The sequence below is a fragment of the Chaetodon auriga genome, chromosome 22 (genome assembly GCF_051107435.1).
Source record: "Chaetodon auriga isolate fChaAug3 chromosome 22, fChaAug3.hap1, whole genome shotgun sequence".
NCBI lineage: Eukaryota > Metazoa > Chordata > Actinopteri > Chaetodontiformes > Chaetodontidae > Chaetodon > Chaetodon auriga.
Window position 1 is genome coordinate 3,861,157 of NC_135095.1, and position 14,837 is coordinate 3,875,993.

At 44.5% G+C, this 14,837-nt stretch overlaps 1 protein-coding gene across 2 annotated transcripts in view; it reads left to right on the forward strand.

Annotated features, from left to right (window-relative positions):
- The window catches only part of scube1 (signal peptide, CUB domain, EGF-like 1), a 90,651-nt gene continuing 75,814 nt past the window's right edge, over positions 1–14,837 (forward strand). For both annotated transcript variants that reach the window (XM_076722338.1, XM_076722339.1), the window contains exons 1-2: positions 1–198; positions 2,262–2,384. In XM_076722338.1, coding sequence (XP_076578453.1) covers positions 111–198; positions 2,262–2,384 — 211 coding nt within the window. In that variant the 5' untranslated portion in view covers positions 1–110. The remainder of the gene's footprint in view (positions 199–2,261; positions 2,385–14,837) is intronic.

Sequence of the window (14,837 nt, forward strand, 5' to 3'; positions counted from 1 at the left end):
ACACACACACACACACACACACACACACACACGTATACACACATATACACACACACACACAGTCCAAACCCCCAGAAAAGCCCTGCTGAATCCTCACACCGTCTGTCAGCATGGGGAGCGCTTGTTTTTCCCGGGACGTTTGTTTGTTTATCCTCCTCATAAATACTTGCAGGGTGATGGGGAATGTCGGACTCGCAGGTAAGAGCTCCCCTTTCCTCTCTGTCTTGCTTTATTGTCAGCCATTAAGTGCACTTTTTGGTGGCTTCGGTCTTCCCGGCTTGAAAAAGGAAAAAGGATGGAAACATGAGTGAAAATCGGCTGGGAATATTCTCATGACATCAGTGGAGATTTTAGGCCATTTTAAACTTGTCATTCAGTAACACATGCGCAGTGGAAGTTCCTATAATAATGTCATGATGGACTTTATTGCATTTGTATCAACTGTGATGTGAGAAGAGCGTCGTGATGATGCAGAAATACACTTAATGGCACCGAAACTCCTATTTGCGCACCGCTTTCTCCACGGTTGGAACTGTCATAAATCATACATTTTTGTGCGTTGAGTTTGGTCATTTCGTAAATCATTTTTGAGTTATTAAATGTGAGAGTCTTAGCAGAAACTCTGCTTTACATCACAGTTTTTCCTGAGAGGTATCTGTGATGCGCAAATGATCTCCAGCCGGTTAACCAGCGTGCCAGACTTCACTGGAACTTCTGTTTCCTGCGCGCAAAGGTCAATTTCAATCGGAAACCGCAGCTTGATCTCTGGGTTAAGCACTCATTTGCTTTGATTTGGAGTGAGAGGGCTGCCTGTTGGAATATTTCACCGTCTGGAAATGGTGCAAATGATTTACCGAAGGTGGTTTTAGAAGCTGTCCGCTGAGCCGCTAGAGAGCACCTTGGCTCCGGCTTTGGTGGCCTGTCCGGAGCTGGAGGAGGAGGAGGAGGGAGGTGGAGGCTCTGTGTGTGTGTGTGTGTGTGTGTGTGTGTGTGTGTGTGTGTGTGTAAATGTGGGTTTAAGGGGGTGGTGGCGGCAGGAGGGCCGTCAAAGTCCCAGGAGGAGCAGGCAGCAGGGGCCCAATATCGACCGGGCAGCAGCACATTGTTCAGCCTCCCTCCGCTGTGAATGGGTGAGGAGTCAATATTGAGACAGTGAGCCACCATGCAGGCAAGGCTTTGTCACAGGCAGGAGCGGGCTGCAGGAGCAGCCGGGAAACTGAAAAGAGAAGGATTTGTGAAGTGAAAGTGTCCCCTCAATCAAAATCTGCATCAAAGACCTGAACTTGTTGCTGCTTTTGCTCTCTGTCTGTCTCTGTCTTCTCTTTGGCTCCAATAAAGCTGTAATAAAACTTTTTTTTTTAGCAGAAAAAATATTTATTGTAAATTCCCTTTTATCGTTTATTTATTGCCTTTATAAGGCTGAGTCTGGCGGAGGGCCAGACAGAGCAGGGGCTGAACCACAGGCAGCTTCCAGCCGGGTTGCCTAACTGACACACAGGCTATTTATACTCAGATGGAAGCAGAGGAGCTCTGTGGTGATGCAAAGGTCTGCTGAACGATAGCTATGACAGGAGTAAGCAAAGCATCTCTATGCCTGTCTCTGGGTCCCCCCCCCCCCCCCTCTGTGTGTGGATGTAATGAGTGTGCCCTCTGCTCTGGGACTCGGGCTCAGATGGGGCCGGCTCCTCTATCAATAACCTGATCAATTTGGAAGCTGTTTAACCTTCTGCTGTCTGTATGTGCTCTGGGGCTGGACCTTGACTTTAGAGCTCTCTCTCACTGTCACACAACAACAGTTTAGAATTTATCTGACCCATTTGGGAAGGGTCATTTTCTAATCCTCCTGTGACCTGTCAGATTTATCTAGTAACCTCTTGGGAGGTCCACGCCCAAGGGCAGGAGCCCCTGGTGTCGAGTCATTATCCTTTAATTAGTGTCACTGTGTATGTTGATGGAGGATGAAGCGTCCATCATTTTGTCCTACTGCAGGTGTAAAAGGAGCTAAATGAAATAAAAGGAGTTAATAAGTCATGCAGACCTGTTATCTGCTCAGTGCTGTGTGGTTGGCACCTGGTGTTCTATGATTTGAGCTGCTTTACACCCAGTTCTTGTAATGTGACATCAATTAAACAGCAGCAACTCAGTGGCAGAAGGTCAGTGTGGACACTGCACGTTGCTCTCTTAGTCTTACCCAACATCAGGGTTGTTGAATACTCTGGGACTGGTGTCTAATTGGGTATTGATTTGTGATATTTGTGCAGATGCAGACGAGTGCGCAGAGGGTTCGGACGACTGCCACATTGACGCCCTCTGCCAGAACACGCCCAAGTCCTACAACTGCATCTGCAAGCCGGGCTACAAGGGAGATGGCAAGCAGTGCGAGGGTGAGTGGCTTCTCGACTCCATCACGCATCTTCGCTCACTTCCCTTTCTGTCTGGCCTTATTAACTCTGAGTGCCTGAAATGGATCCGTGAATACAGATGGAAAACCATCAGCTGCTGCTGTGAGGCTGAAGTCAAGCACACACCCAAAAACAATAGTGTCGGACCAGTGTGTGAACTGTCGGATTGTCTAACAGTGTCTGAAGCCCCCTTTCCGGTGAGGGAAAACTTACCAAAATAGACTAATCTGACAGTTGCGTTGTGCAGTAATTGGCCAGGTATGCAGAGATGTGAAGGAAAGGCGGGATTCTAACTTGCTCGCTCTTTCAAACTTTTTTTTTTTCTTTCCACGCTTCACACAGCTACTTCAGTCACTTGTCATGAGCACAACAGAATGCATCTCCATGAATGCGCCATTATTCCCATTGGTAGCCTACATTTCACCGAGGCGTGAACTTCAGTCCATCTTAAACACGTCGAGACTTAATCTGGATAGATCCGGGTGCAAGAACTGGGCCTGTGATGTAACGGCCGCTTAGACAGCTGTTTCACAACCCCCACACGCACACATACCCCCCTTGCCACCGCCATCACCCCCCCCCCACCACCACCACCACCACCACCACAGGTTCTCCTAATTAACAGGGAGGAAGTGGACTGAGCGAGGGTGTTAGGGTGAGACGGGGGCAGCACCTGGCTGTGCGTTCACACCTCCACTCACTTCTGCCTCAAAGCACACCACAGCTGGAGCTCCTTCGACTGCATGGATATGCCGTCCCTCTCTCTCTCTCTCTGTGTTATGTTGAATCCCAGCTCGCCCTTATAGTGAATATAGAACAGAGCTCTCTGACTGATTTTATTATTGCTCTCAAACTTTCTGCATCGGGTGAATTTTTCCCGTAATCCAGGAATAACTGGCACTTTGCCTGTTTGTTCAGCTGCATATGTTGCAAGCTCACGCCCTTACGCACACATGCGCTCACACATGCAAAATGAGTCAGGACAGGGTTGTGATATGCATGGTGCGAGTGTCACAGGTCTGCATTCCGTACGGTTCAACTGGATCAGAGAATTAAAAAGAAAATAACAGTGTATATTGTACAGTGCACCAAAGCATTGATCATAAGGCCTGACAAAGTTTTCATCAACATCCATTAACATGTAACGGTTTTCCATCTGTCTTGCGTTAAAACAAGGATTTCGTTCTCACCAGCTACAGTGCAAAACTATCCACCACTTTATTAAAACCCAGGACTCTAAACCAGATAGTTAGCTCTCCACTCTGACTTGAACCCAAAATTTCCAGATTCTGTTCCAGCAGTAAGAAAACCTCATTCAAAACCATCACCTTTAATGACCACCATTTCCCATAAGCCCTCAGAGCACTGTGGGGGTGCTGTTATTGTAAAAGAGCATTAGTAGATTTTACAGATATGGACCAAACCATCACTAAGGTTCCAACTTGTAATAGCAGCTGCTGTTGTGGATGCTGATTTGTCTTAGTTTGTGGACAGTAAACTGCGGGAACACACTTCATTTTTTAAAGATATGCTGAATGACAGCTTGCGTTGAGTTGCAGAAGCCAGCGGGGGGGGGAGAGGTTAGCCTAGACGTGACGTCGCTTTAGAACTGTTTCCAGCCTTTTCAGTGGCTTTATAGAAAAAAACAACTTTGCACGTTGATCTCACTTTTGGTTGCGCTGACCCTTTAAATGTGCATGATTACCGACCGTGACGTTTTGCAGCTCCATCGTCTTTTCTGTTCGCCAAATAGCATGTGATTTATGACGCACACGCAGTCTGAAGGAGGCGTCCTGAATAACAACTGCTCCCGTGTCCTCTGAGAGGAGACAGCAGAAGGTTTGGGCTTTTCAGGAATATGAACTTCCTCCCATAAAGGTGCTCTCTGAAAAGACCTGTCCTGCCAAACACTTTTCATTACATCACTTCACCCAGACCAGCATTTCAATCAGTGTGTGGAAGTGTATGTATGTCGGAGTGTGTGTGAGAGCTTGAATGTCAACTTTTTTTTTTTACGTCACCATTCTGCCTCCAGCATTTGAGTGCTTCTTTGTGCATCTATGTGTGTGTGTGTGTGTGTGTGTGTGTGTGTGTGTCACAACACACTCTCCTCCCTTCGCCCCCTGACTGTACGCTGAGGTCTATCGAACTTCCCCCAGTGATGAGGCAACAGCTAATGACAGGGACGTCAAATGAAGACAGATGGTGAATGGGAGTTGACCCCTGACCCCGGTGATTAGATATGGGCGCTGTAATTGGCTGGCTGTGTTTTCCATCAACAGGCATTACGGGCCACTTTGCCAGCCAGCGCCATTAGTGGCTCTGCTATTCCTGGAAGCACCTGGAAGCAGCAGAGCGCCTGTGCTCGCTCCCTCCATCCCTCAGGTCCTCTCTGCTTCTTTATCATCAGCATCATTCCGTATCAGCTAAGACTCACTCAACAGGGTAGTAAAACATATTGAGGATGATGAGAAGCTGGATAAAACTGAGAGTCTGTCAGCAGCGTTTTGCTCCACAGCCCTCATGAGTGCGTTGGCTCAGAAATGTATGATCTATCCATGCTGTTATCTCATTTGTCATCTTATCAGACTTTTCTGTCCAGAGCACCGGATTTTATCCACAGACCTCCAGATGCACTCTTCATCCTCCATATCCTTGGATGCAATGCACTTTTTTCATTGTGACACTAGAATGTTCGAACAGCTAGGCCTCTCTGTGTGGTTTGGCACTATGTGCTGGCACAAAGACCAGCTGCAGTATATGCAAGGTCAACAATACCAGAACTGAAGAGGTGGAGCTAATTAAAAAGAATGATCTGTGTGGGTTGTCCCAGCTTCCAAACTAATCATGTCAAACGTCTCTCCTACTCCATCAAATTATATATTTTTGCCTCTTAAGTGGTTTATTTAATCATTTCAGGGTCCATACAAAATAACAACGAGCCTGAGTAACTACGTTGGGGATGTTCTTAAAGGTTTCTATGTGTGTTTGAGTACAGTATGGATGTATTTATTCCTAAAGCATGGGAAGCACACTGTGGAAGCAAATACCCCCTCTGGGCTTCTACTCAGCAGTGACTTGTATCAGTATAATATCACAGGGACATCTATCCAGAGGCTCACGGTAGAGATCTCCACACCAACTGCACTGACAAACTGCTGCAGTATTATCAGCTGCTGCCACCTGAACTAGAGTCCTAAATCTTACAGTTGTGAATCTACAACTCTTTCATACAAGCAAATGTCTCTTTTGTCACTGATTGATATAACAATTATTATGGTGACCCCAACATCAAGTTCAAATTTCACAATTTTTCCACATCCATTGGAAATAGTAAGAGCTTCGTATAAGTCAGTCCATCATATAGTCTGTTCCATTTCAGTCTCCAGTTATGGCTTCCATAAAAAGAGATCCCATCTGATTCTGTAAGCTTTGCCGACTCACAGTGGTGTAAGCATCTGAACTGTAAATGACTGACCGCGAGCAATTTCAGTGGATCATGTTCATCTAAAGTGAGGACATCAGAGAGGAAGACGTGCTTTGGGTCATGTTCCTCTTAAGTGCTGCTGTTATCCTCATAATGCAAATCACGAGATTTTAGGGAAAAGACTAAGACTAAGATTAGGGTAAGATTAGGTTAGGTTTATCTTAGGACAAGGGTTAGGGTTAGGCAAGTAGTGGTTATGGTTAGGGTTAGGGTAAGTCTGCAGGAAATTAATGGAAATCTATGTAATGTCGTCAAAAGTGATGAAAACCCAACGCGCGTGTGTGTGTACGTGCAAAATTAAGGAGTATCAGACAGTTAGACAAGGTTTTCCAAGTCTGGAAAGGGATCATAGCATCAATCATTTTCTCCCCTGTCTCCCTGACCGACAAAGTATGAATCTGTAAGATGTTACACTGGCAAAAGTTGATCCAAGTCAGACTTTTTTGCAAAACGCATTTGGACTCCTGCTGCATCATCACTGTCGTCTCATTGAAGTGAATGAGGAAACTGCATTTTTTGTCAAAAATTTGTCTGAATAAGACCTTAATGCAAACCTGCTTTGGACTAACTGCAGCAGCATCCATCTGCATTGGCAATTATTCAACATTAGAAGACTTGGATCGGGATCAGGGGCTAAAACACTTGATTGAGACACATTAGTGTCTGACCTTATGTCCAGGTCTTGAAAACTTTGACATTTCCTAATTAAAACACTCAGTGTTCTTGCAGATATTTCCCATGAAATCCAGAGCAGATTTATGTTTGTAGTTTGTTTCAACTCTGGGAAGAACAGTGCGGAAAACATCACAGCAATGAGAAGAAGAAGCTGCCAAAGAAAGCAACGATGTGAAGTGGTTCGACTTCTCACATAGAAAACGATCGCGACTGTAAATGTGCAGGCTCAGGCCGGAACCAGATGTACTGTAGTCAAGATCAAAAGGGCCCTTGTGGTCGAAAGTGCAACAGAAGTTTGTGACTTGGTACACTGGAAATCAGTATAAATTACGGACATTATTTTATTTTATTTTACTTTCTATTTTAGAAAAGAAAGCAAGAAGAAAATTGATGATCACATTATTAACGTGCAGCTTCGAGCTTCCAGAGGCATGTCGCCTGTGTGGCTCCACATTGAGAAAACTCTGGCTCGCTGTTGTGTTTTTGTAACGGCTGGGATTCAAGCCTCGGTGACCAAGGGAGACGACCTGTGCGCTCAGCCTCTGCTACACCTCGCCACTACAAATTAGCATCTCGCAGGCCGCATTGTTCCGCCGGCTGTCCGGTAGTTCCGCAGGCCTCAGTGGGATCACATCCCAGCTGCAGCGAGCTTCACCCAAACGGGTGACCATGGGCGCTTTACTTTTTTACCCCCCATCAGGACTGTGTCCTCAGAGGAGTCGTTTCCTCAAGCGAATGTGCTTCTCTGAAAAGTGTGTGCGCCGCTGAAACCTGATCCGGCGTTTATGAACGCTGCCCTCTCTGTAGACTTTTCCACGAGCTGATACTGCCGGCTCGTTATGGAAAAATGTGAACTTTTATCCCTGTGCTGTCAAATGAAGAGTATGTGGGAGGAGCTGTGTATCCTTCAAGGCTGCTTTACTGAACATGTGTGTGTGTGTGTGTGTGTGTGTGTGTGTGTGTGTGTGTGTGTGTGTGTGTATATGCGTGTGTGTGTGTGTGTGCAGGACAGTGCCAGAGTTATCTCCCTGTTTATACAGAGATTTAGCAAAACTGTTGAGAGTATTGTGCACTTGTTTACCGAGCGGAGAGTTAAAAGTTCTAATGAGATGATTCCCTGTGAATCAAAGAGACTCTGTTGTGTTTTCAGAGTCCAGGGAAGAAAAACTCCACGAGCTTTGGGAACTCAGTGATGGCATTCCTTCTGCAAGACATCCATCTTCACAACAATATGAAATGCCAGATCTTTAAATCTCTTAAATGTATGACCAAAATGCATGTTTTCACCTCTTATTTTCTGTATTTTGCCTTATTTCAACATGGCACGTGTGCTAGGATTGACTTTGGAGGTACAAAAGGAGCATTAGGGCATCAAAGTAGATCATTTTTGGGGAAGAAGTGTGATTGTGGCCTGTTTTTTTTTTAATATATATATATATTTTTAGCTAAAGTGCCCTTATGTTTGTCACTTACAGACTAATTGATTGGTTTCCATCAGTGCTGCACATCGCACTGAATAGGGGCCTCGTCTCTTCCCTCTCATTATCTGTTTTAACACCAAAGCCTCTGCTATCTCCATTCACAAAAACACATTTGTGTGTGTTTGTCTCTTGGTTGAGGTCCTAGATTTTATCTCTGTGCCAGAGCAGCTACTTAAGTATGAGGCAGGTAGAGGAGAATATCACTTAGCACTGTAACACTGTTATAAAACACAGGCTTTGGCTGTGTAGTGTGCCGTATACTGGGCCAATTAGTTTATGTGTTGTGCTTTTTGTATTCTCTATGCTCAATGAGCTAAAGATAGACAACACGATGCAGATTCTCAACTACAATTGAGTTAAATAGGAGCAATGTTTTTAAAGGAAACTGTGCAGGATGGTGTGAAACTGTGTGCTCAGATATAACACAGCACACATTTTAGAGACATCACAGTTGCATACAAAGTGAATGGAAAGAGGAAACTGATGTGAGGACGCACCGGCACGAGTTGAAAATGTTTAAACTCGAGCAAAAACTTCCCTTGTTTCTGAATCTGCTTCATAAAAGTGCAGAGAGAAAGGAATTAACAGAATGTAGAGTTTCTGGTGAACAAATCACAAGTGCACCATCATGGATGCTGTAGAGTTCTCATTGGACAGTTATGTCACCTGGTTCATCTCTATGACAGCAGAGTTTTCATGCCTCCTTTGAGTGTGGCCATCCAGAACAGACAGACACACTTTTGCAGTTGTAAATCTAGCTCATTTCAAACACACAGTGGCTCTTACAGTGACAGACTACAAACTGCAGCATTGCTCTTACAGCCAGTTTATGATTTGGAATCAACATTTCTTCATTACTGGCATGGGAACGGTGACATCACATCCTTTTTCTGGGACTGAAAGGCATTATTAAAGATACCCTGCCAGCTTGAGGACTGGATTCTACTCGCAGCCCCTCCCTTCCTCTGCGCCACAGTGACGAACACCTGACCTGCTTTGCAGAGACACAGAGAGAGAGGGAGAAAGGGCATCTCGTGGGAAGGATGGATGGCGAGAGAGACGGCGCAGGTGGGAGGGCGAGAAGGAGAAGTGGCAGACAATTACTAGGCCATTGTCTGCCTGGCGTCTGCACCTCCGTCATCAGTCAGCCGCTCTCCTCACTGGCTAGCTACGGCGCACACACACGTACCTCAGTCCACACACAAATGCATGCAAACCCACCCAACACAGATTCCGCCCATGCACCTCCCTCCCTCTCCTGTCTCTGTCTGCGTCTTCCATGCTCAGAGTCATTGAGGCTCAGGCTTTATATATAGATACAGTGACCTCATGCCAACATCTCCAAGCCGCTTCCTTGTCAATCTTTGACGGATGATGTCTGGCGCTGGCTGGAAGTGTCACTTAAGAAAAGCTCACAGGGAGGAAAGAAATTCCCTGCAGTAGCTTTCACTCCACAGCTGAGATTTAAGTGTGTGTCAGATGTGCAGACAGAGACCTGCATAAAGGCTGTGGCTTTATATTGTAACACACACACACACGCACACGCACACACACACTCTGTCTGACTGCATCTGAGAGGGATTCAAAACTGAAAGAAAAAAATCCATCAAAATGAGTGGCCTTGAATGTCGAATCAGGCGGTTACTGTGGCTTGTTCTTGACAAAGCAGCCAACCGCACTCTTAGCCTGGGTAATGGAACGTGACATACTATAGTTCAAAGAAGGAAAAAAAACTGTTTTGCTCCATCATCCAGCCTCTTAAATAAGCATACAAAGTTGTTATTTTAGGACACAATGGAGTGGAAATGGTCGGTGAAGTCTGATAAAACTCCTTTTTTTCTACATTCAGACATCCTGCATTCTTAATGCCATATAACATGGTGAGTAGTTCTGATGGAGAAGTTCAGGAAGCCATGCTGCACTACATGCTTGCTGTGCTATAGCCTTGTGTTTTGCTTACTTTTAGAGCAGCTTTAATTGGTTTTGGCCACAGGTTGGAGGTAAAACTCTGACATACACACAGCCATATCTGTCTTTTTCATGGCATACATTTTGACTTCATAACGTCTTCATAACATCAACAAGGGCATCACTCCATTTAACTATTCAGTAAGCTGTGGCAGTGAGCTGCCATGCACAACACCAGGACACTGGAACAGGAAAACCTAAATGGAATGAGGCCATTGATAATGTTAGAAACTACACCTGCATCTAAAGTTGTGCATCTGGCCACCTGAAGAATGTGAGTCCAATATTCAAGCTCCACACAGCTCTGTCTTGGTCTCCAACAACTGCTGAGACTGCACTCGCTGTTTACAACAACCCTGATTACCAGAAAGGTGGGATGCGGTCAAAACATAAATAAAACAGAATGAGAGAATTGACAGTGACAATATATTTAATGTTTGACCTCATCAACTTCATTGATTTTTGTAAATTTCTGCTTATTCTGAATTTGATGCAGCAACACAATTCAAACAAGTTTGGACAGGAGCAACTAAAGACTGGGAAAGATGTGGAATGCTCCAAAAACACCTGTCTGGATCATTCAGGTTCAATGGTAACAGGTGATAGTATCATGATTGGGTATGAAAGAGGCATCCTGGAAAGGCTCAGTCAATCACAGACGGGGATGGAGAGAGATTCACCACTTTGTGAACACATGATTATATGAAGGATATGACTACAGAGGCTCAGGAACACTTTGTAAAAGTGTTGTCAGTAAACACAGGTTGTTTGATTTTTGGGGGATGCTGACAGACACAATGACATTCCAGCTTATCACCTTACAAAGTTGCCTATAGCCTATATTTAGCTTTACACACTGAGTAAACACAAAGCTACATTAGCATTCATGTAGAATTGTGTTTATGGTCATCTGACTAGTGTAAGGCCAATATTCACTCTCCTTGTAGCTCTGTCTTGTTTTCCACCAACCCCTGATAAAAATGTCTAAATCATTATGTTGTTAGCACTGCTAACATGGTTCTGCGTCATTTGGTGCTGGGCAGGGAACATGCAGTGGGTTTATCAGGGCTTGCTTGCCATGTTGTTACTTTAAAACATGTGCGGAGAGTTATTACGTTAGCTTGGTAGATGTTCGACTTTGTTCACGTGTTATTCACTAACTTTACCTTCACAATGGTGGTAGGCAGTCAACATTTTGGGTTTCTAAGCAACCTCATCAGAATCTAGTAGCATTAGAGTTGAGTGATTGTTTTACAGCATGCTAACTTAGCATGCTAGCTTGCTTGTAGTTCTGTTTTTGTTCTTCTGGTGATGAGGGGTCAGACGAAGCTGAAAGCAAGTTTAAAGACACTGACCTGACATCTTACCACCTTGTAACCCTACAGCTAATGTGTTAGGAGACAATTATTTGCATACACATTGAGCAGACGTTGAGTAACACTAGCATTTCATTGAATATTAGTAGAATGTTATAATGTGGAGTTTCAGTGATAGACTGCATGTGTAAAAGGGGCTCTTTGCATATTCTTGTGAAGCTTCATTAATTATTTTGCCGACTTTAGGTCAGGAGGAACCCAAAACAATGTGACGTATCTTTATCACCTTGTGTTTTATGGCTAGCGTGTTAGCAAACAGTTGCCTATTTACACATCAGCAGCTCTGTTAGCAACTTGGTGCTGTGTTTCTAGCCATGTGATGGGTTTAAGTCCAGTATCCATTCTCCTTTTAGCTCTGCTTTGGTCTCACCAAGTCTTGAATGTTCCATTTTCTTTGCCAGCTAGTTGCTAACATTGTGTGTTGCTTGGTGCATGGCAGGCAGCGTACAGTGTCAGTCCTTTTTGGCTAAAAAAAAGCTGCCTGAAAGGAGGCCAGATAGGAAGGGTGAGACCATACAGTGAATGCGCTGTAAAACCAAAGCATTGATCAAACAGAGGCGAAACAGCTCTGTAAAGCTGTAGAGCTGAGTGATGTCTGTTTGAGTGTAGTCCTGTGATTTAATGTTAATATAAGAATACCATTTAGTGAAGCTGTAAAGGACCAACACAGTGATTTTGCATGTTTTGTGGTACTAATTACAAATTGCGTGTCCTTGCCGACTGTCCTGCCCACTTCTCCTAACCCCACTGCTCTGCCTCCCAGTTGTGTACTCTTGTTTGATCCACGGTTATTTGCGTGATACTTCCCTCATCAAAGTGCAGAAGTTTAACACCATTTACTGGAACCCAATCTGGTGTCATTTTACAGTATGCAGGAAAAATGTGCGGGCAAACACATAATGAGATTCAAAACAAAAAACACTCCCTGCCGCCACCACCAACCCAACCCCCCACCTCTGAAAAGTTGGGCTTGAATAATATTTTAATGCTCAAAACATGTATACATTGTTACAATGCCCTAGGGCCACATAGCACACAACAAATCACTGATTTTCATCTATTCATGTCATGAAAATAGTGTCACTCGTATAAATTTAGCTCACAGAAACCTGTAGACACCCTGCATGAAACGAAAGCAGCATCCCTTCCTCTCCCCTTCTTCTTTACTCCCGCTGCTCTTCAGTGTGTCTGTCCAGAATCGGGGCATGGGGACGTCGGCGAAGGCGCCTAATTCACTTGATGAGATGTGGAGCATAAACATTTCCCCGGCAATTAGAGAACGTGCGCATGTGAGCGGAAGCAGCAGCTGGTCCAAAGCTGTCGGGGCACCGCTGTCAGATGTCAACAACAGCTCAGGGGCAGGAAGTGGCACCGTTTGGGGCCGAGTAGACCCAACGAGGCACCTTCCTCCTCCCTCCACGAACCTCTCCCACCTCCGTCTAATCTCTCTGTCACACGTACGCCTATGCACACTTCAAGCCCTCTCTCCCGTTCTTTCCAGCACCTCTACATACATCATCATCATGGCAAGCTGAAAACCTAGAATCCTTGAATTGCATGTAAATACACTCTATGTGCTTTAAATGAGGGTGTTATTCTAATATTTTTGTAATTTGATTGATTTGATGATCAGTGGTTGTTGGGCACTAAATGCAAACATCAGACTAATCAGATTCAGGGTTTTTTGAGAAAAAAGTAGTCAAACTGTGCACCAAATAATCATCACGTCTCTCCCCTCTTTATGTTAGACTTTTCACTAAATCTTTGAGTGTAGCCTTTCAACACAGGTATAAGCAATTTGCCTTAATATGTGGTCAAACAACACGTCATGAACTAATTTGTTTTGAGCGTATTGGGGCCATAACACCATATTGCGTAATGCATTATACTGAAACAGCAAATAATGGAGCACAGAGACTCGGAAGTGACAGGGGCTTCAGCATAGTTAGCAATAGTGAGAGGCAGGTGTTAAAGAGCCAAAAGCCATATGCATTTAGCTGAAGTTGTGAATTCTTGGAAAGCATTTGCCTTTAATGTTAACCCCTAACCCTGCAAAGTGCAAAAAGGTCACACATCATGGTAACGGGCTCTTAAATATGACTGAGCCTTTAAGTCCTTGCTGCATGTGTCACTCTCCCCAGTCTTCAGTTCCGCTCTGCCCCAGACAACGTCCACACTAAGGCTGGTGAATCTAAATCTTATATGTCCAAGTGATTTGCATCCACACTAGTGTTTTCAGGTGTGTTTTTGTGAACTCTTTTTCCTCTTATTCTCTTCAGCAAACAAAATATTGCATTATAGTTATTTTCATCCACTCATAACTGCTCTGTTTTTGCAGAAAACACTTGCTAAGTGGGACGGGAAGGCCAGAAAAGATTTCGAATTTAGCCAACTTAGAGTGAATGTAGGCTCAGTCTGCCTGTTTGAAGCAATTCAGGCACCAATTAATCACCTGCTGCTATTCATTCACCCTCAGTGGTGAGGCTCCCCCCCCTCCCGCGCTCCTGTAGTTCTAGTCTTTACCTTCTCTCTTCATCTCTGACAGATGAAAAGCAGAGCACATAGGAAGTGCCACATCGTGCTGACCCACGCCATCTGAGCTGGCAGCACAGCAAAGTGTCCAAACAACCTTTCCCCAAACAGTCGCCCACTCCAGCTCACCCTAATTGGTTGCAAATGCCTTTTAGGATGAGCCAGTGATGGCCGTGAGGAGTTTGTATACACAATGCTCATGCTCTTTAATTCCACCATGACTGATTTTTTTTTTTTTTTGGTCATTTGTTATGTTTTCCATACCTTTAAGATTAATTGTGGCGGTTGCAATTAAAGCTGTTTTAAGTCAGTCTGTGAACCGTTTGAAGGAGGCTCCGGTCACTGTTTCATATTATAGTATTTAAAGTAAAGAGTTGTTATTGACCTTCTCATCTAACACTTGTGAGTATATGTGGATGTGACTATTCCTTTAAACCCCAATCATGCTGGAGTGGTCCTTCAAGTACAGAGACAGGGTTCCTTTGTCAGAGATCAGACAAACAGAATTAAAATGCGCTGATGTGTGTTGGCCTGCATAATTGGCTTCCGGTAAACATGTCTGTGGTGCTTCATGGCGCAGAATGTGGCATTGATTTGGCTTTTGTCATGATGGTTTCTAACCAAGTGAAAGCTCTCAGATGAGGATCTTTTCATGTTTATGTCCGCCTGCTTTTGGACTCTTCAAAGCGATCATACTCAAGCCAAAATCACGATGTTAATCAGCTGAATGGAAGTGTTTTGTGGATGGGTCTCTGAGAACAGTGTGGTAAACGAGTGCGTTTGTTTGTATGTGTGTGTTGTTGTTTTTTCTGTTTGTGCATTTGCGTTGTGTGAGTGTACTCATTTGTAAATCCTCATGCGCTTGTGGTATGCACGTGTGTTGTTTTCTGTGCGTGTGATTACATTTGCATGTGTT